This window comes from Amblyomma americanum, chromosome 1, assembly GCF_052857255.1.
Source record: "Amblyomma americanum isolate KBUSLIRL-KWMA chromosome 1, ASM5285725v1, whole genome shotgun sequence".
Taxonomy (NCBI): Eukaryota; Metazoa; Arthropoda; class Arachnida; order Ixodida; family Ixodidae; genus Amblyomma; species Amblyomma americanum.
In genome coordinates, this window is record NC_135497.1 from 335,816,636 (window position 1) to 335,841,266 (window position 24,631).

Consider the following 24,631-nt stretch of genomic DNA (forward strand, 5'->3'; position numbering starts at 1 on the left):
GTAGCATTTTATGTAGCAGCCCATGGCCATAGCCTCCCTCCGATGGGGGCACTTTTGATAAAACTGCGCATTCGTACGGCAGGCTCAACCTCCCAAAGCAACCTACCAAAGCAGGGACACTGTAGCAGGGCACGGCCGGAATCGAGCCGCCTCCGCTACTCGAGTCCGGCCGCGAGCAGGGACGTGTGCCTTTCCAACGCACCGAGAGAGGGCGCAACACGTTTCATGAAAAAGCTGATGATGCATGATCAATAGTGAAATAGCGCAGGAAGACTTTTACGCCATTGAAATGTAAAATACCTTATACTTCCTTAAAGGTAGGACATTACCCTACGTGAACCTGCTAGAGCTTGTCGATACATTTTAAAATAGGGCTGTAGTGAGCGATAAATTGAAGTCAAGTGGGGTATTTTTCAGGACCTCGCCATAGGCTCCATGCTGTCATAGATCATTGCTCATGGCAAACGCAATATGTAAGCTACATCGATGAAACTCGACTAAATGAAACTTTAAGATGCATTTAACATCTAGGCGAGAGAGCTAATTTCTAACTGTTATGCGCGACGAAATATCAATTTTTATTTTTCGTCGCCATTGAGTTACGCGCCGCCGCGCCGCCGGCTGTCGCGAGATGGCGCGACCGGTTTTTCGAGGCGCATGGTCCATGGATGGATGGAAAAACTTTATTTTCGTCAGAGAGCATGTGTGGACGATTCCGTGTCAGATGGCCATCAACCCATGGCTGACGGCGACCTGGGTGGCCCACTCCACGGCCCTGGTCTGGACGACCGGGTCTGAGCTGGCCAACACGGCCTCCCCCTGCTCGAGGGAAGGATCACGCATAATGTCCGCCGGTGGCGGTGCTATGCTACAGCTCCATAATATGTGGTCATAGGTTGCCAATTCGTGACACCATTTGCACTCCGGCTGAATGTCCGGGTAGATTTTGCTCAATACGTATGGGTTGAAGAAACATCTAGTCTGCAATCGTCGCCAGACGCATTCCTGCGCCTTCACCAATTGCTTGTCCGGGGGTGGGTAAATCCTCCGCTCAAGTCTGAAATGATTAGTAATGTCATGAAAGGATACCAGCCCATCTCTCGTGGACCTTCCCGGGACGTCCAGCTCACCTACTCGGCTGACGAAACCTCGAGCATTCATGTGAGCCGTCTCGTTCCCAGGGTTCCCAGAGTGTGCAGGTACCCAGACAATTTCCGTTTCCGTAATCCCTCGCTCCGTGGCCCGATTCAGCAACCGCGCCGCTGTGACAGATATTCTGCCCCTCGCCAAATTTCGGATGGCTGTTTTTGAATCGCTGAAGATCAGGTCAGCATTACTACTAGTCATAGCTAGTGCTATCGCCGCTTCCTCAGCAGTTTCTGGGGAGCGGGTTTTGACTGATCCAGAGGCGATCAAGCGTCCTCGCCCGTCCACCACCGCAATTGCAAATGCATCCTTGTCCTTATACTCGGAGACATCTACATAGACTGCCCCGTTGTACTTTCGTACTTAGCATGTAAAGCTTTGGCTCTTGCCTTCCTGCGGTCCTCATGATGTATTGGATGCATGTTCTTGGGCAAAGGTTTTATGTACAAGCTCTTGTGCATTTCCCGCCTCATCTGAATTTTCGTGTCACCGGCTGGAACGTCAACTCCAATGCCGATCCTTTCCAATATGTCCCTTCCTGCTTTTGTTTTTGAAAGCCTACCGAGCTGCATCACCAAGTGCGCCTCCCGTAGTTCTTCTAGGGTGTTGTGCACCCCTAATCCCAGCAGCCTTTCGGTAGACGCATTTTGAGGCAACCCAAGGGCCGCTTTATACGCCTGCCTAATCATAGCCTCCACCTTTCCTTTTTCCGCCGCGTCCAACTTCAAATAAGGCGTCGCATACACTATTCTACTGAGCACAAATGCCTGCACTAGCTTACACAAGTCTTTTTCCTTAACACCTCTCTTACGATTGGCGATTCTCCTGATTAGCCGCACGGTAGCATTGACCGTATTTTTAAGCCTTTGCAAGGACTCGCTATTCTTCCTGTTAGTCTGCAGATACATACCCAGGATCCTGATCGTTTGGACCTCAGCGACCGGTACTCCCCCCACTTTCACCTCTAAAGGTGGTGGCGGCGTATAGTGCCTCGCATGTATCCCTCTTGGTTTATCCCTCAGAACAAAAAGCTCGGACTTGGGCTGAGAGCACGAGAGTCCTGCTTCCCCTGCTACCTCCTCCACAATATCCACCGCCTGTTGTAGAGTTTCTTCCAACTGTGCGTCACTGCCTCTTGTTACCCATAGAGTAATGTCATCCGCATAAAATGTATGTTTAAGTCCCGATATCCCTTGCAGCCTGGGTGGTATCTTGATCAAGGCGAGATTAAATAGGAAGGGCGATAATACCGACCCTTGCGGTGTCCCCCTGCCCCCCAATGGGAAGGGATCCGATTTCATTTCTCCGACTACAATCTCCGCAGTCCTACCCTCCAGAAACGATCTGATGCACAGGAAGGTTCTACCCCCCGGTCCTATGTCTGATAGGTTCCTCAATATTGCCTCATGGGTAACATTGTCAAAGGCCTTAGTGAGGTCGAGCCCCAAGATAGCCATGGTGCCCGTGCCGTACCCATGATCAACCACGTCTTTTTTGAGCTGTAACATGACGTCCTGCGTCGATAAATTAGCCCTGAAGCCAATCATTGTTTCAGGTATCAACTCATTGTCCCCTACATAACCCTGAAGCCTGTTCAAGACCACATGCTCCATCAATTTGGCCAAGCACGACGTTAGCGAGATGGGACGCAGATTCTCAATGCAGAGCTTCTTCCCTGGTTTAGGAATAAATGTAATCCTAGCATGTTTCCACTCTGGCGGAATCTCCCCGGCCGCCCAATATTTATTCATCAAATTCGTGAGTGCCCCCACTGACTTGAAATCCAGGTTCCGCAGCATTTTATTAGTAACCCCGTCCGGACCCGCTGCTGACGTGGTACGAAGCTGGCCCATTGCAAACTCCACTTCCGCCACCGTAAAGTCTGCATCCAATTCAAGGTTTTCCTCTCCCGAGTAATCCGGCAAGCAACCGCCCGCCTCTCTGTTTATGTAACGACTTCGGAGTTCATGTATGAATTCCCCAATCGTGCCTTGATACCGATGCACTAGCCTAGCCATTTGCCCCTTTTGCGCAGATTTGGTTGCGGCCGGGTCTAAAAGGTGCCTCAACAACTGCCATGTTTTTTGCATCCGAATTGCCCATTCATCCGGTCACAAATCTGCCCCCACTGTTGACACTGCAACACCAATGTGTAGGCTTCGATTTGTCGTTCTAGCTTGGCCATTTTCCTACGGAGGACCCCATTATGCCTTTGTTTCCTCCACCTCCGAAGGAGACTCGCATGTGCTTCCCACATGTGTAACAATCTAGAGTCAGCCGTAAAGCCCTCCCCCTCCGTCGGAACCTCTTCTGTGGTACTCTTCACGGCCTGCTTGAGCGTGTCAATCCAGGCTCCTAAGTCCTCGATTTCCCCGTTCACTATGTCATTCCTGTATTGCCGAAATCGGTCCCAGTCCGTCACTTGAGTTCCTTTAACCGTGTCTTTGTGCTTAGCAGCACTAAATATCGTGGAAAGGATATAGTGATCACTTCCCAGTGGCTGTCCCGTGTTTACCCACTGTGCATCCCTGATACCATTCACAAATGTGAGGTCTGGAGAGGTGTCTATGCTTACGCTGTTGCCTATCCTGGTATGATCTAGCGGGTTGTTTAAGATCGTCCATCGCAGGTCCTGGGCAACCTGCCAAAGCTTATTTCCCTTCGGGCTGGCTCGGATGTAGCCCCACTCCGGATGAGGCGCATTGAAATCTCCCACCACGATGAGTTGAGACCTAGCCGCTAGCCGTTGCGTCTTTATCAGAAGGTCTGGCAGGCCCACCCCCTTATCTTTTGGAGAAGAGTATACATTAAGAACAAATAGACTCTTATCGTCCTTTCTTTTGGGCAAAATCTCCAGCAGGACGTAGTCCTCCCTGCTGCTATCTATGGTATGCTGAATCACTGTGGTGTTGCGATGGACTAACACGGCCGTGAAGTCGCTCAATACGCCCCCTCGATCAATCTCTGGTGGTGTAAATGTCTTAAATCCTGGTAATTTCACCGAGCCGCTAGCCTCCTGCAAAGCTATAATGTCCGGCTTACTATCCAGATTTTGTATGTGCAACTGCAGGTTCCCCCGCTTACGACGGAAGCCCCTGCAGTTCCACTGCCAAACCTCAATTTGCTGGCGAGGGGCCATGGTGAAGCCCTAGGTTCTCTAACATCGGTTCTTGGCCGACTACGGGAGGCAATCTAACCTCTAGCATAGCATTTAGCTGTTTAAACATGTCTATTACCTGGGTCTGGAAACCCCGCATGTCATTGGTGAAGGCGTCAAGACGCTCCTCAATGTTGCCTAGTCTAGCTTCTATCCTGTCGACCCGGCGATCGAGCCTATCCTGTCTTTCTTCCAGTTTTCCTACTCTCTCCGCAAGGGTAAGCATGTCTCTCTTAAGACAAGTGACTGTAAATACTGGCTGCGGCGTGTCCGCCGCCGAAGTTTCTGCTACTCTCTTTGCACGAGCTCCCTCATCTGCCGGAGGTGGCCTTTTGACCGTCCCCCGATTCTCCACTTTCTCCACTTCCATAGCTGTGTTATCGTCCACGCGAGAAGCGTTCGCCTGCGCCGCTTGCTGTGGGGCTTGGGCCAACGGCGTCTGTACCCTGTCTACTCTGCCGGTTTTAAGCGCGCGTTCCATCTCTGCTATCCTAGCTTCCATCTTTTTGATAGTTTCGGCTTGCTGCAGCACCTGCCTTTGTAGCTCCTTCTCTCGAGCAGTCTCATTTTGGGAGCCCGCGTTGGGCCAGCTCACCTTTTTCCTCGTGGCACTTGGGCTTCTTCCATGACCGGAACCTTGCCCTCCTCCTTTGCCAGGCTCGGGTCCGGGCAGTGGCGGGAAGGAAGCTGACCGGTCCCTGCTCTTGCTATCGCCTCTCGCACCGCTAGATGACCGCTTCCTGGGCCTCGAACGCCGCTCCTCCTTGCCCGTTTGGCTCTTGTCCTCGTTGCTCTGCTGCAGACCCGTCGGCTGCTGACGGGCTAGGCGAAACTTGCAGTTCCGACTTCCCGTGCTGTGCGCCCCATGACACACGATGCAGTCCGGCGTGCCAGAATCCTGGGGATGGTGCAGAATGCTGCAAGGACGGCAGAGGCCGGTCTGGCGGTCATTGGGTCAATTATCCGCAAGAATAAAAAGTAATAAACACCCTATAAAATTGCTAGTTATAAAAGGCCAAGGAATACATTGTGTTCACAGACATTCCAGATTTTTTGGTACCACGTGTCTTAGGGACGGTTTACCAAAGTCAGTTAAGATACAAGCTATGCCGCAGTGTTCATGCCAAAACTCAAACTGGGTGGGAACGCCTTTGATTCAACATTGCAGAAGATTTGGTGAAAGGAACTTGTAGAAAATGCTGAAAACAACTCCGATCAAGCTTCTGTGTGTGCTGGAACAGCCGAAGCATGATTTTTTTACACTCTACCATGCTATTTATTATAATTTACTATTTGTCGCTCAGATCTCCTGCATTAAACTCATTTATTACGTGCTGTGCTGTATAAAATGTGCCTGCAAGAGTTCTTGCAAGACAACGGTTATATCAGATGTTTTGTTACCTACATGACAAGAAGAGTTACCAGTTAACAGCCGATGAACTTTCTCATTTTGCAGTTCAACAAACAGTAAAGCTGCCTAAGTGAAGAGTTAGTTCTGCTTTTGGCTGCGGTCTGCTTTCTGTTTTGTCTTTATGCCTGACTATGTTGTGGTGCCTGTAGCGTAGCTGTTGCATCAGGCTTTGATGCCTTCCTCTGACTTGAGGTTTTCATTAAGAAAAACTCAAAGCAAGCTCATTTTCTCCCTAGCTGCTTGTGTTGTTAGTTGTTACTAACCTACCTTACCTTGAACACTTTGCACACAATGCATGAGCTATATATTCCACATTTCTGTACATGTGTATCAACAGCTGAGGTGCCTGTCATTGGGGATATCTGTCCGTACATTGGCTGGTGGTTCTTCTTCGACCAGGCTCCGAGCACTAAGTTCACCACTAAGTTCACGACAGCAAAATGGCTACAGGCTCTCCTCTGCCTTGATGGGAAGCCACATTGATTTACTTTCTGAAGCTAGTGAACATTGATCAAGAGAGGCCATAAAACAAAGCATTTATTTTAGTACTTCTTTTCATCTACAAATGCAGCAACCAGCATTTGGGAAATCAAGCTCAGGAATTCTTAACATTCAGAGCTGCGAGTTATATGTAAATGGCATGTTATGTCCCACACCACCATGCAGGCCATGAAATGCATTGCAGTGCATAACTACGCATGGTTAATTTTGTGTGTGAGAAGTTCTTATGCATGTGCCAAAGCCTCAGTAAATGGGTGCACCTCTCATTGCTGGAATAGATGTAATGTCACTTGCCTATACATGCCCTTGACGCACATTTGTAGAGGTTTTCAGCCACAAAGTCTCGGCACATGCTCGGTGCAATTCGTACTGGCAGAAATAATACAGTAGGGCTGAAAATGAAACACATTTGTCATGCAGTTGCATTTTTGCATTATAGACAAACTGAAATTCAGTTGCTTGAGACAGTTGTTATGCATGCCAGCTTGTGCAGTAATTATTCCATAAGCCATAGCAAATATTCGACAAAAGCAGTTGAGCTGGCAAGAACATTAATCGACAGCAAAACAGATTGTGCACCTTTGCTAAGGTCATGAAGCATTAAGTACGGACTTGTGGGAAGAGCTCAACACGCCGCATGTGCCAATTTTAGCGCAGAAAATAAAACGCGGTCTACCTTGCTTGCAGGCAACGACAGCTCCGTTGCTGCCGCATGGCAAGAAACCCGCCGATGAAGTGCTCGTGAAAGCTTTGTAAAGGCTATAAAATCACAAAATATTCTAACTTGCATGGTGTTACGTCTAGAAGTGATACATGGGAAATGAGGGACGCCATAGTGAAAGGCTTCGGATTAGTTTAGACGGGTTCTATCGCACAGCACACGGGTGCCTTTCGCATTTCGCCTCCGTCAAAACGCAGCCGCCACGTCCCAGAGTTGACCCAGGTCCTCCGATTCGGTAGCCGACTGCCCTAACCACTAAGCCACTGCGGTTGGTGTAGAAAAAGCACTGCAAGTACTCAGAGGATTTGCATGATGCAAGCTCTTCGCCATCGCAGCCACTGTGCTACAATGTGCGCAGCAGTGTGCTCGTATGTAATGCTAGACTACGGTTGCTGGTAGTCCATATATTCAGCGCCTGGTAGCGTGTAACCTCTCGGAAATATGTACCCTAGCATATATTAGAGATCAATGTAGCAGCCTCATGATAATTGCAACATGATAATTGTGCATGATAATAGTAACAACAGGAAAACTTTTCAGTGAGTGAATGAAGCGTCTTAGACTTCTGCGCGAACAGACGACGCATGCCGAAACGATCGCACTTGCAACGCTTTTTCGCCAATACTTCAAATACGGAACGTTGAGCGCGGACATAATAATGCACGTACAGTATCCTGATTGCTTCTACGGCTTCATTCGCGCGTATTAACGCATGAAGAGCCGAATTCAAGTTTGTAAGTTCTGCATTTCAAGCAAAGCGCTGTACACAAGCATCTCGCCTAACGACCTGGAAGTCGGAGTACCCAGCATGACTTGCGGCCCGTTCACATTGGGCACCACCTATTACATCACGCTCAGCATAGCTGTTCACTGCAGATTCTAGAGACTGGATAAGTTTAGTGTCTCTTTTTAGTGTCGCGGTGGAATTTGCGTGGTCCAGGTTGCTCCCGAGCAACCTCGCACGACCAAAAAACCCAATAATACCTGCTATTATGAAGACGCCATCTTTTATGGGTACCATCGAGTGTCAACACGCACACACACACACACAGTGTGCGCAGGCAGGTTCTATAGCTCAATAGCGAGAGAGAGAGAGAGAGAGAGAGAGAGAGAGAGAAGACTTTATTTACACCGACATGGATCTCGGGGCAGGGGCTCAGCCAGGAGGGAGGGTCTCCTCCTTGCTGGCCCTCCTGCATCGTGACCGCAGAGAAGGTTTTGGAGTAAGCCTTGTGATGACCCCCATAATGCGCAGGTCCACACGGGATGGAGAGGCAAAGAGACACCGTATGGCTCAGTTTAAACAAACAGGTATATTCAATAATTACACATGATTAAGATTCTACATCAGAGGCTGGGGCGTCCGAGCTTACGTGCCGACGACTTCATGGGGGCGATGGAGTGGCTCCGGAGTTGGGCTCGAGCGGTTGCTGGCAGAAGCTGCACGCCGTCGGGCTTCGGCGCTGAAGGCCCTCTTGGCGAACGATGTCGTCCTGAGCGTTCTTCTTCCGTACTGCTTCTCGATTTTTATATCCTCTTCTCCACACTCCCTAGGGTGAGGACGCCCACGCCGGAGGGGAAGGAGGGGGGGCTAGGGCTTTCACTTGGGCGCACAAACATACCACCGCCCTTATCGTCTCGCTCCCCTCACGTGTTGAGTCCGAGGGAAAGAAGGTTGTCTTCGCGGTAGCGCATAGCGTCGGCTGTGGTACGGCGCGCTCTGGCCCGCTGACAGTTCCCGCGGGTCACCGGCCTCCATTCTTCATCCATCAACTGACACTCGCTCCTCAAGGTAAGGCGCGCTCTGGATCGCTGACAGTTCCTTTGTCCTGGAATGTGCTCGGAAGGGCCGCCCCTGGAACCGCCACGCCAATTGGGGAGGATAAAGCCTGTTTCCCCGCGGCGGCGGCGGCGGGTCCGGTTGGGTCCGGTTGGGCTTAAACCCCTTCGTTCTGGTTGTCACTCTCAACGAGCATGGCTGGGTAATTGATGATGCCTGTCATCTGGGTCTCCGTCTACGCCGCGCCGTCGAACGTGGAACCTCGTAGCACACACAAGGAATGTACCTCGTAGCACACACAAGGAATGTACCTCGTAGCACACACAAGGAATGTACCTCGTAGCACACAAGGAATGTCACACTCGCTCACCCTCCAGAAGAATGTTCTCCGAACATTTGAGTCCCTGCAGCTCCCCTTGTCTTTCTGAATCGCCTCGCACAGTGCGTCCGACAAAACACTTTTCGCTGCACTCAACACCACTGCACAACACCATATGCCTCCGCTGTCATAACTGGCGTCTCCAGGGGCAGCACTGATCTTCTTTTACAGATAAACATGAAACTCAGCACCCAAGCCTCTCCTTTCTAGTCCAAACTGGACGAAATAAATTTACCACAGTTACAAAGGAGCTCCCACTTCTAGCACGATCACGGCACAGACAAAAATATAGATAACGAAAGGAAGTAGGGCAGGTTCTGCATGCGCTCCGCATGCTCTCCTGTGAAGGTGTTACTTAATGACAGAAAGGTTTAACTACCAACTCCGATAACTTAACACATAAGCCCATAGCAATGTTATGAGCTGCGGCATTACACAATTCTAACCAGTTCACAACTCCGCTCCGTTTACGCCATTAGTCCGACTTAGCTTTCCGATTTCGCAGCGGATATCGGCCTTCATGAGTCATACTAAGTAAGTCTGTGACCCTTTGTCTGCTTTGGGACTCGCGAGGGCTCGTGGCAGGAGCCTCTCCTGGCGTTATCTGCGCGGCAACCTCGCGCGCTTCTTCTAGCGATGCATGAAGTAAATCCGGTGGCATTCCGGCCGTCACCTCTGGCGCCTGCCGAACAAATGCAGGAGAGGGCGTTTCTTGCGAACTATCTGCGCGCTCCGCTTCACTTCTGTCCCCATCAAAATCCGCGCTTTCCCTTTCCTCATTTCGTGAATACTGAACCTGTGCCGACTTGAGGCGATTTGCGTGTATCCTTATCAAGCGCCGGTTTACGTCTCGGACTCTGAAGTTTACCGGACAAAGCTTCTCGACAACCTCGCACGGTCCTCTCCACTTCGTCTGGAACTTACGAGCTAGCCCAATCTGCCTTTGGCAGTTTTCAATGTACACGCTGTCCCCCACATTAAACGGCGCGTCTCTAGCACTGCGATCGTGCACCTCCTTCCTGCGCTTCGCCGCTTTCTTTAAGGCCTCCTTTGCGATGTCCCTCGCCACTTGCAAGCGCGATTCTAGCTCAACCTTATAGTCGTCCAGTGAAGCGTATGGGACACGACGGGGGCCCTCTGGCACTTCACTAGGCTGGTCCGGGTCTCGGCCGTAGAGAAGAAAGAATGGCGATTCGCCAGTGCTCTCGTGTGCTGCGGAATTGTAGGCAAACATTGCATACGGGAGCCACAAGTCCCAGTCCCGCTGGTCGCGCGAAACAAAATGCGACAGGAACCCGGCCACGGTTTGGTTCAGTCGCTCCACCGCGCCGATGCAAGCCGGATGGTACGGTGTTGTCTGCTTCTTAGCGATCTTAAGCAGCTCGCAAACTCTCCTCATTAGCTGCGACACGAAGTTCGTTCCCCGATCTGTCAAGAGTTGCCTCGGGGGTCCATGTCGGAGCACGATCTGTTCGACAAATGCTCTTGCAACCGTGTCTGCCTTCTGATCTGGGAGTGCTACCGCTTCCGCGTATTTTGAAAGGGACAAATACTAAAATGTACTTGTTTCCGGAAGTGGTCGTGGGCAATGGGCCCATTATGTCCATACCTGTCCGCTCGAAGGGAGCCGAAACCTCAGAGAACGGCTGAATTGGAGCTGGTCTTCGTCCCTTGGGTGTTTTTCTTTCGAGACAGGAATGACACTTCGCACAGTAGTCTCTAACATCCTGTCGCATGCCACTCCAAAAGTACAAACGCTCCACACGCCTGCGTGTCTTCGCTACGCCAAAATGACCGGCGCATGGCGCATCGTGAAACGCGCGAAGAACCCTTTCTGTCCACGACCGAGGTATGACGACTCTCTCCCAAGCGGTTTTCTCTAATCTCCCTTTCCTGGTTGGCCTCGTGCGCCGACACAGGGTGCCGTCTTTGTCAATGAAATAACCTAGCTGTTCGGGGTGAGACGGTGCGCCCTCTAAGCTTTCGATTATTCGCTTCAGGTCAGGATCTTTGCACTGCTCTGTGCGTAATTCGGCGGGGTCGACTGCGGGGACAAACTCATCTATAGCTGCCACGGCAGCTGCGCGGCTGAGTGCATCAGCATTCAGATGTGTCTTTCCTGACTTGTGCTCAACTTCAAAGCAGTATTCCTGCAGGTGTAGATTCCATCTAGCGAGTCGCGAGCTAGGGTCCCTGACACTCATCACCCATTTCAGAGGATGGCAGTCTGTGACTAGCTTGAATTTGCGGCCGTAAAGGTAGCATCTGAAGTGCTTTACTGCCCAGACAACGGCGAGGCACTCCCTTTCCGTAGCTCCGTACTTTTGCTCTGTGGGGCTCAGCTGTCGGCTAGCAAAAGCAACGGGATGTTCTTTGCCCTCGATAACCTGAGATAGCACGGCACCAACTGCGAACTTTGACGCATCTGTGGCCATAACGAAGGGCAAACTAAAATCCGGGTGGCGCAACAGCGGTGCACTCATTAGCTTCCTTTTCAGGGCCCCAAAAGCATTCTCCGCGTTTTCGTCCCAGCGAAAGGCGACATTTTTGGCTGTTAAGGCGGTGAGCGGCTTAGCGAGCTTGGCGAACTCCTCTATGTGCCTTCGGTAGTAACCGATCAGGCCGAGAAACTGCCGGACCTGGCGGACGCTAGTCGGGGATGGAAAATCCGAGACACACCTTAGTTTCTCAGGGTCCGGTCGCACGCCGTCAGCTGAAACAACGTGCCCGAGGTATTTCACCTCGTTTTTGAGGAATTGGCACTTAGAGGGCTTCAGCTTGAGACCCGCTGCTCTTAGTCGCACCAAAACCTGCTCAATATCGCGCAAATGGTTATCAAAACTGTCACTGTATATGATAATGTCATCCATATACACGAAGCACAGCCTCCCCAGAAGACCTGCCAGGATAACATCAGCGGTTCTCTGCCAGACAGCAGGGCTGTTGGCCAGACCCATCGGCATTCTTTTCCATTCATAGTGCCCTGAGGGCGTGTTGAATGCCGTTTTCTCGGCATCTGCCGGATCCATTGCTATCTGCCAGAATCCCGCCGCCATGTCCACTACCGTGAAGTACCTGGCAGAGCCCAGCTGAGAAAGCGTCTCCTGTATATTGGGGATGGGGTATGGATCGATGCGAGTTACGGCATTTAGTTTGCGGTAGTCCACTACCAATCGATACGAGCCATCTGGCTTTTCCACCAATAGTGCTGGTGCTCCCCAGGGTGACTTTGAGTGTTCGACAATGCCGCGATCAATCAGGTCCTGCACCTGCCGCTCCATCTCCTCACGTTGGGAGTAAGGAATCATGTACGCACGCTGGTAAACGGGCGATGAAGTGCCGGTTTCTATCCTGTGCTTTATAACGCCACAGCAGCCCAAATCCAGGTTGGACGCGGCGAATACCTCCGAGTAGTCGTTCAGCAAACCAGCCAGAACCTCCCTCTCCCTGTATTTTACGTGAGAAAGATCGAACGACACCTTTGGAGCAGCCGAAGGACTAGCATGCTCTACAGTTGCGAGTACCGTATCGGTGGGCTCACGTTGCTCTATCGCAGAGGTGAAGAAAGCCAATGTTTTGTTCTTGGGAAGGCTCAGTGGCTGCTGGCTACAGTTAACCACCCGTAGGGGCACTCTGTGGGCGTCATTAACTGTCACGAGGCACGCGGCTGCCTTCAGGCCATTGCTGAGAGAGTCGACCGGCTCAAGCACTCCCACGGCGCCGCTCTCTACATCTGAAGGCACAAACGCGTACAAAATGTGCTCCGACCAAGGAAGGACGACCGCCTCCTCGACCAGCCGGACGGCAACCCGCGAATATACCTTCTCCAATGATCCCACTGTTTGACGGGTGTCAATATCGGTAATGCGAATCTCAGCCCCTCTCCTGTTCAAAAACGGAACTTTTGAGCCGCCCGCATTAACCTCTTCCTCAGAGAATGAGACTACTACCTTCCCTTTTCTCAAAAAATCCTGCCCTAATATACCTGACACTCCGTTTGGCAGAGACACCGTGTCCGGGCATACGTAGCAGGGGTGCTCCAATGCAATTCCGCCGAGAGAGAAGTGTAACCGGTAGAGTCCACTTATGCCAAGAGGATCCCCCGTTATGCCTACAAATTTGGTTGCCATACCACCAGACGCTTCCAACACCTCGCGGTCCCCCCTCCTTCGAAGCGTGTTAAAACTGCTCTCTTTAAGCAATGTCACCTTTGACCCCGTATCTATCAACAATTCCATGCAACAACCATTTAACTTGCAACGCACAACAGGGCATGCCTCGTCGGCCACACAAACTACCACCACCCCATCATCCACTGCTCCCTCCCCACGCTCCTCAGGCTGGGGAGGACTATCTAGTTTTTTGTCTCGGTATGTGGAGCCCCGCTGTAGGCTTGCTTAGGGCGTGTCTCGCCTGCTTCTCTTTGTGGCTCCCCACGGCGCACGTTTTGGCAGAACCTGGCGATGTGTCCGCGACCCTGGCAAGCGAAGCATACGATTTCTTCAAAATCTCGCATACCGCGCCTGTAGCTTTGTGGCGGTCTCCGGTTTCCAGCGAATGGGCGCTGTTGAGCGCGCGCTTCAACCTGGCGTTCTACCTGCTGAGATAGCAGCTGTTCTAAGCGATCTAACCGCTCTGTCAAGAGAGCAACCTCAGGGTTGAGCACCGCTCCCTCTATGACGCGTACTCTCGCTGCGGCTGTCGTTAACGCCTCATTTCGTTCCTCATCCAATGCGGCCTCCACGGCTTGGTCGAAATTGCTCGGCTTGCGCGAGAGCACGAACCGGCGCACGGGGTCTTGCAGACCAGCCACGAACAAAGCGGTCATTTCCTCTTTAAGTAGATCCTCCACGTATTTCTTCCTTAGCTGGTCTCCTTCCTCCTCCCTGCTTAACGTATCGCGTGCTAGGCGCTGAAGCCGCGACGCAAATGTTCGCACGTCCTCCCCTACCATCTGTCCGGCGTCACGGAACCTCTGTACCCGCACGTGACGTGGTTCAGTGTCGAAATGCTCAAACGCGAGCTTCTTAAATTCCGCAAATGATTTTGTGGATTTTACTTTTTCGTCTCGCCATGCAAAATCATGAGCAGCTCCTGCCATCTTACACCTCGCCATTCCCAGCATTTGAGCATCGGACCATCCCCCCATTTTCCCAATCTCTTCTAGCATGGAAAAGAAATCGCAGATTGGAACCCCTGTCTTATCTCCCGTAAACGTCGGAATGACGCTTCCTAATGCCAGCATGCTTGCTCCGAGCGACGGCTGTGGAGTGGGAGCTCCCTCAGATACAGTCATTTTTTTTCTCAAGCCCTCCAGTGCCTCAAGCCTCTCAAATGGGGGTAAAAGTCCCGCACTCACTCCCGTGATTCCCTTTTGATTACAATTTTGAAGTCATGAATGTCACAGCATTCAGAGGACATTTGCTTTTGAGACCCCACTTCTGACACCAGTGTGATGACCTCCATAATGCGCAGGTCCACACGGGACGGAGAGGCAAAGAGACACCGTATGGCTCAGTTTAAACAAACAGGTATATTCAATAATTACACATGATTAAGATTATACATCAGAGGCTGGGGCGTCCAAGCTTACGTGCCGACGACTTCATGGGGGCGATGGAGTGGCTCCGGAGTTGGGCTCGAGCGGTTGCTGGCAGAAGCTGCACGCCGTCGGGCTTCGGCGCTGAAGGCCCTCTTGGCGAACGATGTCGTCCTGAGCGTTCTTCTTCCGTACTGCTTCTCGATTTTTATATCCTCTTCTCCACACTCCCTAGGGTGAGGACGCCCACGCCGGAGGGGAAGGAGGGGGGCTAGGGCTTTCATTTGGGCGCACAAACATACCACCGCACTTATCGTCTCGCTCCCCTCACGTGTTGAGTCCGAGGGAAAGAAGGTTGTCTTCGCGGTAGCGCATAGCGTCGGCTGTGGTACGGCGCGCTCTGGCCCGCTGACAGTTCCCGCGGGTCACCGGCCTCCATTCTTCATCCATCAACTGACACTCGCTCCTCAAGGTAAGGCGCGCTCTGGATCGCTGACAGTTCCTTTGTCCTGGAATGTGCTCGGAAGGGCCGCCCCTGGAACCGCCACGCCAATTGGGGAGGATAAAGCCTGTTTCCCCGCGGCGGCGGCGGCGGGTCCGGTTGGGCTTAAACCCCTTCGTTCTGGTTGTCACTCTCAACGAGCATGGCTGGGTAATTGATGATGCCTGTCATCTGGGTCTCCGTCTACGCCGCGCCGTCGAACGTGGAACCTCGTAGCACACACAAGGAATGTACCTCGTAGCACACACAAGGAATGTACCTCGTAGCACACACAAGGAATGTACCTCGTAGCACACAAGGAATGTCACAGCCTCCTCTGCCAAGCGTAGGACGATTTTTTGCACATTCGCATTTGGGCTGCGGATGTAGGACTCTCAGGCAACTTGATCCACGGGATCAGTCTGTTTAGCTCCCGGAGATTCGGGGCATTGCCAGATCAGATGATTTTGACTTAGAGGTACGTTGCAGAGATTGCAAGCCTCTGGGTCGCCTGTAAGCCCACTATGCAGAGTAATATAAGGGAAGAAGCGCTTGGCCCGAATTTTTCGCCAGGCCCTACATTCTCTTTGGGACCTATCTAGTGGTGGATAGATCTTTCGGCCTAGTCTGGGAGTCTCGGAGAGCTCTTTGTAGGTGATGAGGGGGTCTTTGTCTCCAGGTAGTAGGGTCTCTACGGCTGCTCGGGTGCATACATCTCGAGCGACGCAATGGGCAGCCTCATTGCCTGGTAGACCCTCATGAGCTTGAACCCAGATGACTGAAACCTCCCGGCTTAGCGGGTGCTTCCTCAGTAGACTGGCCGCCTGCTTGGAAATTAGGCCCTTGCCAAAGTTCCTAACAGCCGCCTTATTGTCTGTAGTACCTGTACATGCTAGCGCTATCGTAGCCTTTTCAGCTATTAAAGCGTTACGCATATTGACAGATCCAATTACCTTCTGGGAGTGGTTACCATCTACCACTGCTATGACCACGGCCCCCTCTAGCCCACTGGCAGCATCGCAATAGGCTGGTTCCTCAGGAAGGTCTTTCATTAGTTTACTTTGAATAAATTTTGCTCTAAGGCCCCTTCATTCCTTGTCATGGATCGGGTGCATATATTCTTAGGAATTGGTGCAATTTTGAATAGTTTCCGCGTCTCAAGCTCCAGGGGTTCAGCACAGGGGTGGCTCTTGTGACGGAAGCCATAGTTCTTGTAGTATTTTTCGGGTGGAGTTGAGCCGCCAGGTCTGTTACATGTATTATGTGGCATGCCATATTCCCATTATTAAAATCTGCCCTTGTATGCAAGTTTATGGGGGTAATAAAACAACTTAATTTTTGCCATGTTAAATGTATTGATACGTGCCAACTGCTATTTTTCTTAGGTGCCCCTTCAGTACTTTTTCTGGCCTGCAACTTAAGAAGAACCACGCATTGGATAGTACTGCAATACCTTCACCTAATTGCACTGGCAGCCTGATGCACCCCAATGCTCCTGCTCTCACATTTTGGTCCCAAGTTTCGATATAGTTTAATTTTTTCTTGCAGAAAATATGGATTCTGGTTCTCGAGAAGCAGGTAGCGAGCTTCTGGGGCATGCTGTTACAGGATGGTATAGTTGCAGCTACGTATCTTATAATTTATTTCTCACTGTGCTCCAGTGTAGCCCTGTTGTTGAGGGTGCTTTCAGTATTCAGCATGAAGGCGGCTTCACATAACTTGAGCAAGTCAAGTGCTGCCTTTGATGGGGATACAAGAGGTATGCTACCAGGCACAAAATACTTCACACATAACCAGCTGTTTTCAGGGAGGTTCACATTGCTACCTGTGATGGCTGGAGCACAATCATGGCATGTTTTAAAGTTCTTCACCTGGCTAACTGCATGGGCACATATGTACAAAAGCCCTCCACAACATCCTTATCCTTGCTCTGAATTAAAGACTATTTTATTTTAGTCATTGTTTTCATATTACATTAAAAGGATATAGCTAGCATGCTTGCATATTTTTTTTAGGGGCGCTTCTGATAAATGAGTCATAGACACCTAATTTTAGGTGCGTGTTTTATTCTTTCAAGTGATGCGCTATACAATGGAAAACATGGTTCACCATGTGGTATTTGCCTAGGACCATTAAATAATATATAATGCAATTTCTTTTCTCATGCAACATGTTTCGGTTTCATCAACTGAAGGATGGCTGTGGAGCCATCGGAAGAAAAAAAGAATCGTGAGCAAGGTTGCTAGGCCGCAAAACATCCATCCCGTACTTCAGAATACTGTGCAATGACACAACAAATACCCGATAGTGTTTTTTTTCTCTGAATCTATGTCACGCTGATGCGCTAGCGATGGCGCAGACTTCAAGAGTGAGCATTTGCTCAAATTTTAAAATAGGATTAAAATATATTCTAGACCTCCCTTGAGTTTAATACTTGGCTCCAGTGGTCCTATTTGGTCCTCACATGCAAAGGAAACATAAGACAGCTTTGTAAAACCTTGTAATTTGGTATCTCTACCCCTTTAAAGGGAGTCTACTGTAGTAACAGTCAGCTGCGAATCCTAAGTTCTGTAATCTATCGCTGTGAATTATTAGAATTTAGCTAACCAGCCTACTATAGTTATCACATTCACTGTTTTCACACGTCTGCCGCTACTCGCACTATTACGTTTCGCAAAGCCATTTTTTGATGAGAATGCAGTTTTGTTGCATATCTACAAAGAAACCATGTTTTGCAACGAAAATTACATTAACACAGCGATTCCAAGAGGCAGCTTTCTTTGTGGTGCTATTTTCCTTACAAAATGCTTACACCTATAATTGATGCTTACAAATGCTTACAGATTTCACCTACAAAATGCTTACAGCTTTTTTTTATGCATGCAGTGGAATAAAAATGCTGTTAACCCTTTCTGACTCAGCGATTTGGAATCACAGACATATGCATGAGATGAGGAAGAAAACGCCAACTGTTTTTATGGCAAATCCAGCATTTAGCTGTTTATCTATATATATTAAAAATAAAGACCGTAGGCAAATATTATTTTGTAAGAAGGGAGTGCGAAAACTGCTTGCACTCTGCTGCCACCATTGATGGATACCACTGCCTCCCTTCGGCCCTATGGAAAAAATAAATTGGCTGCGGCTTAGCTCAGCTAACCCTGGTTATGCAAGCGAAAGCTTTGGTACCGCCCAGTTAAGCCTTGGTGTAGCTGTGGTTAGCAACGAGCGAGGTGAAAGTCCCGCTCTTCATTGGTTTCGGCTGCCTGTTTAGTGCATTTACGCTTCCTATCGATTGCTAAATCCCTTACACAGTTGGCAGTGTCGACCAGATGATCAGACTCGGCCTGATGCCTGCGAGTACCCACTCTTGAGGACGTTGGCTCCGGCTGACTTGCTTAGTCTGTAGCAAGACGCTGGATAGGGAGTGTGCAGCGGTCTGCAACGATGATAGCGCACATGGCTGCACCTGCTGCGAGGCACGTGGTACGTCACGTGGTTACTTAAGCAGCTCCGCTCCTGTTCAAGGTCATGTGTGCAGACAACAGCGAAATGGGCGCAGCTAAGCTAGTAAAGCTTTCAATTTAAAAAATGGTGTTTGTTTTAGAGGTGGACTAGCAGGAGACGTTATTCCTTCAAAGTAAATTCTTTCGTAAAAATAAGTTAACGAGGGCTACAAGGGTTCGCAGAGATCAGTGATTCCAAATGGAATGATTGGAAGGTATAGGCCCTAAAGTAGAACGTGCCTTGCAGTTGTGTTTTGTGTTTGAGTTCCGTAACAGTTTGTGTTGTCTAAATGTCACCTTTTCTGACATTTCTGCACCTTATATATCAGGAGAAATGCTTTTTCCTCCAAAGCAGACATTCAGAACACGAGACCTTTAGAATGCAAGAGCTGCCCACCTCATGTGATGAGGTGTTGGACATTGATTCACCAGATGCTGACCAAGCAGTCGTTGCATGAACCCGACAAAAACAAGCAGAAGATGATGAATTTTTATGGCGCAAGGGCATCTATGGCCAAAGAGCGCCATGGAACAAGGTATTTTTTAAATTCTCAAGGTGGGGTCGAAGACCCATTTCCCAAGCATTTCACCCTAAATAAGCCGAGCACCAGACCAGGGGAAAGCTTGTACCCATTGTATCACCGGTGGGTACCCGGAGGCACTGGGGATCGAACCCCGCACCTCCCGCATGCGAGGCGGATGCTCAACCACTTGGCCACCGCTGCGGTAACAAGCAGAACATGAAAGCGATGAACCTGAATGCAATTTCTGCCCTCACATGAAATTGAAAACTGCAATATAATGAAAAACCAAGTGGTTGTGCAACGACTGCTCTAAAAATAAACGCCAAAAAACTCAACAGAAAAAAACCATTTTGACACAGCGTGGTAAATGCTTACTATGACAGAATTTTAAAAATAATGCATAATGCAAACTCCAACAACAGGAAGCACCAGCTTTGCCTCCCTGATATGGTGAAAAAAATTCTGCCGTGATTCAATCTTTCAGAATTCCATTTTACCTGTGGTGAACTTCATAAACGTTAAAAAGTCCAGAGCAAAAGCCCGATGTATCCGCCGTAATGCCAAAAGAACTTCATGGCAAGATTACGTGTCTATAAACAGCTCAACGACATCAAAACAAATGTGGGAGAAGGTTGGAAAAATGAGTGGCAGCTACTCCCCACTCACAATTCCCTTTCTCTCAGCCCCTGGTATACGGACCAATATAGAAGAACAGGCAGATATTTTGGGTGAATATTTTTGTACAGTCTCCAGCTCATCTCACTACACAGAATCATTCCTAAAATACAAAAGCACAACTGAAAAACAGACCGCCGACAAGTGGCGGTACAAATGAATCCTATAATAATTTACTTGCAGTTCAAAAAATTCATCCAGTACTATCCGCCGGCAAGCAGACTGCACCTGGCCCTGGCGAAATACATTATCAACTGCTAGCCCATCTTTTTAAACCTGCTGTAGAGGTACTTTTAATATTTTTTTAACAAAGTTGGGTATCGGGGGAAGATACCCAAAGCCTGGAAAAAAAGCCGTTATTGTTCCACTTTTGAAAACCGGAAAACCACCTGCCCTTCCTAGCAGCTATAGGCCCATAGCCTTCACCAGCTGTCTAGTGAAATCCTTTGATAGTGATGTGAATATCAGATTAACCTTTGTGTTAGAAGTCCGTGAGCTTCTGGATGTCCACCAATGTGGTTTTAAAAAGCGTGCTCCACTACCAACCACCTTGTTCGTCTTGAAAATACTGTCCGAGAAGCTTTCATACACAACACTGCCTTGCTGTCTCCAATTTAGAGAAAGCATATGACAAAACCTGGAGGTTTGGGATTCTTCAGGACCTGGCTGAGCTTGACATCCACAGCCAGAAGTTGAACTGCCTTAAAGACTTCTGTATAGCCATCCATTTAATGTCCACCTAGCTCAACCCTTTTGAGGAATTTTATTCAGGAAAATGGAATACCTCAAGGATGAATTTAAGCACAACACTCTCTATTTTAAAAATGAATTCTATAAGAAAAATAATCTCGCCAGGTACGAGCTTCCCCTGGCCTGGTGCTCAGCTTATTCAGGGTGAAATGCTTGGGAAATGGGTCTTTGACCCCACCTTGAGCAAATGAAAATACTTTGTGCCATGGCGCTCATTGGCCATAGATGCCCTTGCACCATAAAAATACACCATCATCATCAACAGGAAAATAATCTCAAAGTCCATTATGCATTCAGTCTATACAGCTCTCCCCCAAATGATCAGGCTAAACACATGCTGTTACATTAGGTGGGAGACCCCGCCTGCTCGTTCTGGTTTTCTCGCTTCGTACATGTCGCTCGAAGTTCTGTTGCCCATGGTTCCATATATGAAGCAGGTTAGAATAAATGGGCCACATTCTCCTACTGTGCGAGGTGAAGCCCTGGGCTGCAGCCCCCTTAGCGCCCCCTCCCCTAATCCAGCGCTGAACATAACCACGTGAAACGTGGTTCCCCCACAAAGAAATTTACAGGTCACACCCCCGAAGAGGTTGTATACATACATTTCAATCTTTTGGCGCGCATTCTCTTCTCGGAGCCACAAAACTACAAAATCAGCGCTTCAGGCATCACGAATTTCTACCCTTCCCACTTCCTTGTCGAGGGCGACGCGGTAATTCAAGAGAGAGAGAGAGAGAAAATTTTGTCGGGGAGATGGTGATATTCTTGGGTCACTTCAGCCGCTCCGGTTACCTCCTGCGCTCTTGCTGTGGCCCGGGACTGAACGTCCGGTTTCGGGCTGGCGAGAACAGCTTCCCATTTTTCAAGCGTGGGAGATGCGACTAGATCTGCCGGAGGCGGATCCTCCGTGCAAACTTATTCAATCGCAATGATCGCAGATTTCCTTTTCGTGGCTCCAAGAGGTTGACCACCGCTCCCTCGGCAAATCAAGAAAGCCTTGGTCTAACAGCAGCAGCGTGCTCAGTAGGATGCGCCGCGTTGAGAACTCGCTTGCACAGGGTAAGAAAAGTAAACAATTGCGACGCCCACCCTACAGCATGCTGCATGGAAGGCTGTAAAAGTATAGTATGCTAAAAACATCTTCTGGCTTCAATGCGGCAAACTGTCGTCCGAACACCCATTTCAGCGCGAGGCACTTGCTGCCAGTGACATCATAAAAAGAAACGCGCTTAATTATTAACTAGCACGAAGTTCGAATAGGGAACGCCGTCGTTTCTTTCGATGACAGTTTTAAAAACAGGGCCCATTCCGACGGCGCACAGCTTACCTATGTGCTGCCGCGATCTTAACGCTCATGCACATTTCCTCCAAGACTGGCCGAGGCGAGAGTTCAGCCAGGTTTGGCAAACCCTGCCTTCTTGTCCGATATCGGAGATCGTGGCAAATTTAATTTTCCTATGCCTATGACATGACGCTCATGAAGCTAATATACTATACTGACATTATGTAGCGCGTCCTCTAGTGGAGATCAGTGATGAGTCTTTCTAGAGCTACAACTTTAATTCCATGAATTACGCGCTGCTGGTAACGCTTCGCTGTTTTCCATGAATATTCGCATGCCTAGCGAATAATCCCACAAATACCCGATTCATACTGATTCAGTTTTCAACTATACTATTCATATTCGATTCGGCAGCAAAACTACGTACACTATCCGTGTTCGATTCGCTATCGAAAAAGTACTATTTGCACACACCTAAATTAATTTCCCACGCAGAGCGCTAGTGTGACCTCCAAGCGAAAAGCAGTCGTAGAGAACATTACTGCCTTCTGGATGCAAGTTCTTAAAGTTGACTGCCTTTAAATATAAGAAATGCTTTGCTTAGCTTCGTTCGTGATTATTGCTAGCTGAAGTTTCTGAACGTAACATCACATCGTGCATCAGAACGTGGTTAACTGAAATAGGCGAACTGCTACGTAATAAATGAAATTCGCAAGTGAGAGTGCCATAGGGAAGTTGCGGCAAAGACGGGTACTTCATTTCCTTTTGCAAGTCAGAATTCTACCCCTGGTGCATGTAGCAGATGAGCTCGCGCGCGTCCCTCTCCGTGGGTCCATGGTCATGGTAGTGAAGCCATTGTGTACGCTCCGTCTCACAGCTTGTTCACAGTAGTGGAAGCTGCGAGCACGAAGAAACGACTTGCAACCCTGCGTACTTGGCTTACGAGCGCGTGCGAGCAGCACACCTGTGGAAGCCGTCGCCTCGTGCTGGTAGTAGCTTCCACTCCGCTGCAAGTCCGAGTATCAACATCCACACAGCAGCACGTGCTCCTCCCTACACACCTCTATGACTTCTCGGGGGTAAGTTTCGGTCAACTAAGCAAACACTTCTGCACCCTACATGAATGATATCTGCACGAGCGGGCACGCTGGCGAGGCTGTACCTGTCTAACAGCTCATGCTTCACTCCAGCTTCAGACTCCTCCGCTCTTGCGAAATCAAAGAAGCTTTTATAGGACTGATCATTCGGTTGCGGCTGCACACAGCTTGATGAGCTTCCACACACGAGGAGGCGGTAACTTAAATGCAGATAAAAATCCTGCGTTAGCAGTAACGACTGCCGACAGTAAAGACAAACGCTCAAGGCAAGGCCAGCAAGGCGCAGCGCGAATCGCCGCTGCCTGCTAATAAAGGCATGGAGGAGGAAAAAAAAAACAACGGTCGCACGCGTCGCGCCCTCTGGCGCCACGCTGGCGCGACGCGGTGAAACCCGGCGTAACTGGAACCAGCCGGCGGCCATGGCACGCGCACACTTGCGCCCAGTGCAACCCGTCAGCGCCGCAGACAAGATGCGTGCCGAGACAGCACAGCACTGTTCGCGAGGCATGGTACTTACTTCTCAATGTGGTAGTACATGTAGCCACCCCTGTCACTGCGCTTGAGAACGCGCCGCTCGGCGAGTCAGTCGCTTCGTCGGCAGACTCCAGCTTGACGCGCTGTCGCCCCGCAGCAGCACCGCAATCGCCCGAGCGCGAGCAAGCAGCAGCACTTTTCCTCTCTCGTCTCTGCCGCACTGCCCACCAAGCTAGCTGGGGTCCCCCTTTCCCACGCAACCTGGCCGTGCCCTTCCTGCCACATCCCCCTCGTCTCTTCTCTTGGATTCCCCCCTCCCAGCCCTTCCGAAAGAGACAAAGGAGAAGGAGGGGGGAGGCAAAAAAGCGGATCCCGCTGCAAACCAACGACGCACCGCCGTGCGCTGAAGGCGAGCCCCTCGCGAAAGGACGCGCGTAGAAGAAGCGAACAACGAAAAGACAGCAGCGAGAGAGGACGCGAAGCGAACGGGGACGCAGAAAGACATCGAGGAGGAAGGAGGCGGAGGAGGAAAAAAAACGAAATCAAGAGGGAGTAGGGGGAGGACCGACACCGCGGGAGAGATGAGGGCCTTCCGCTCGCTTCGCGCCCCTCGTTCTCGAGCTTCGTGTTGGTGATTTTCATCGAACTGATTTCCTGTGAGGCTACAGGACCACCAAATGGCCACTGGGTCGTCGTCGAGCGGTGCGACACCGCCATGCGGCACCTACCCGAATGCATGCTCTCCAAACCCGTTGCACGACGACTCCGAGATAGATTCCCGTGACACTCCCCCGCAGAACCAGGATCTTCTGTCCTCTTCGTCGGTGGAGAGTGCGAGCTCACCTCTTGGCGGTGGTCCAGGCTGGCAGCACGCACTCAACAAGCGACGGGCAAAGAAGCTCCGCAGACAGGCCAGGCAAGCCCAGAATCCATCCACTCTGGACTCTTCTGCCTCCGTGGGCGGAAACCCGCCGAGCACGTCAGGACAGTCATCGAACGCAAACCGTCAACCGGGCACTCGCCGTCCCAAGCTTCAACCCCTTCTAAAAAATGATATAAAAGTCGTCATCCGACCGACACGTGGGCTAGCGCTCAAGACCTACCCGACCCGTGTCATTTCGGCAGCGCTCGTTCATTCCTGCCGAGACCCGACCAAGGTGAAAGGCAAATACATACTCCGACCTCATGTCGGGTCCAACATCCTCGTA

The 24,631-nt window shown here is 50.2% G+C and overlaps 1 protein-coding gene across 1 annotated transcript; it reads right to left on the reverse strand.

Moving 5' to 3' along the window:
• Window positions 1-675: 675 nt before the first annotated feature.
• On the reverse strand, window positions 676-24,132 carry LOC144115520 (uncharacterized). Its single transcript, XM_077649932.1, has 2 exons — window positions 23,467-24,132; window positions 676-5,220 (listed from the first exon to the last, which is right to left on the reverse strand). Exons 1-2 carry the CDS (start codon window positions 23,484-23,486, stop codon window positions 4,263-4,265), a joined length of 978 nt encoding a protein of 325 aa, XP_077506058.1. The 5' UTR covers window positions 23,487-24,132; the 3' UTR covers window positions 676-4,262.
• Window positions 24,133-24,631: the final 499 nt, after the last annotated feature.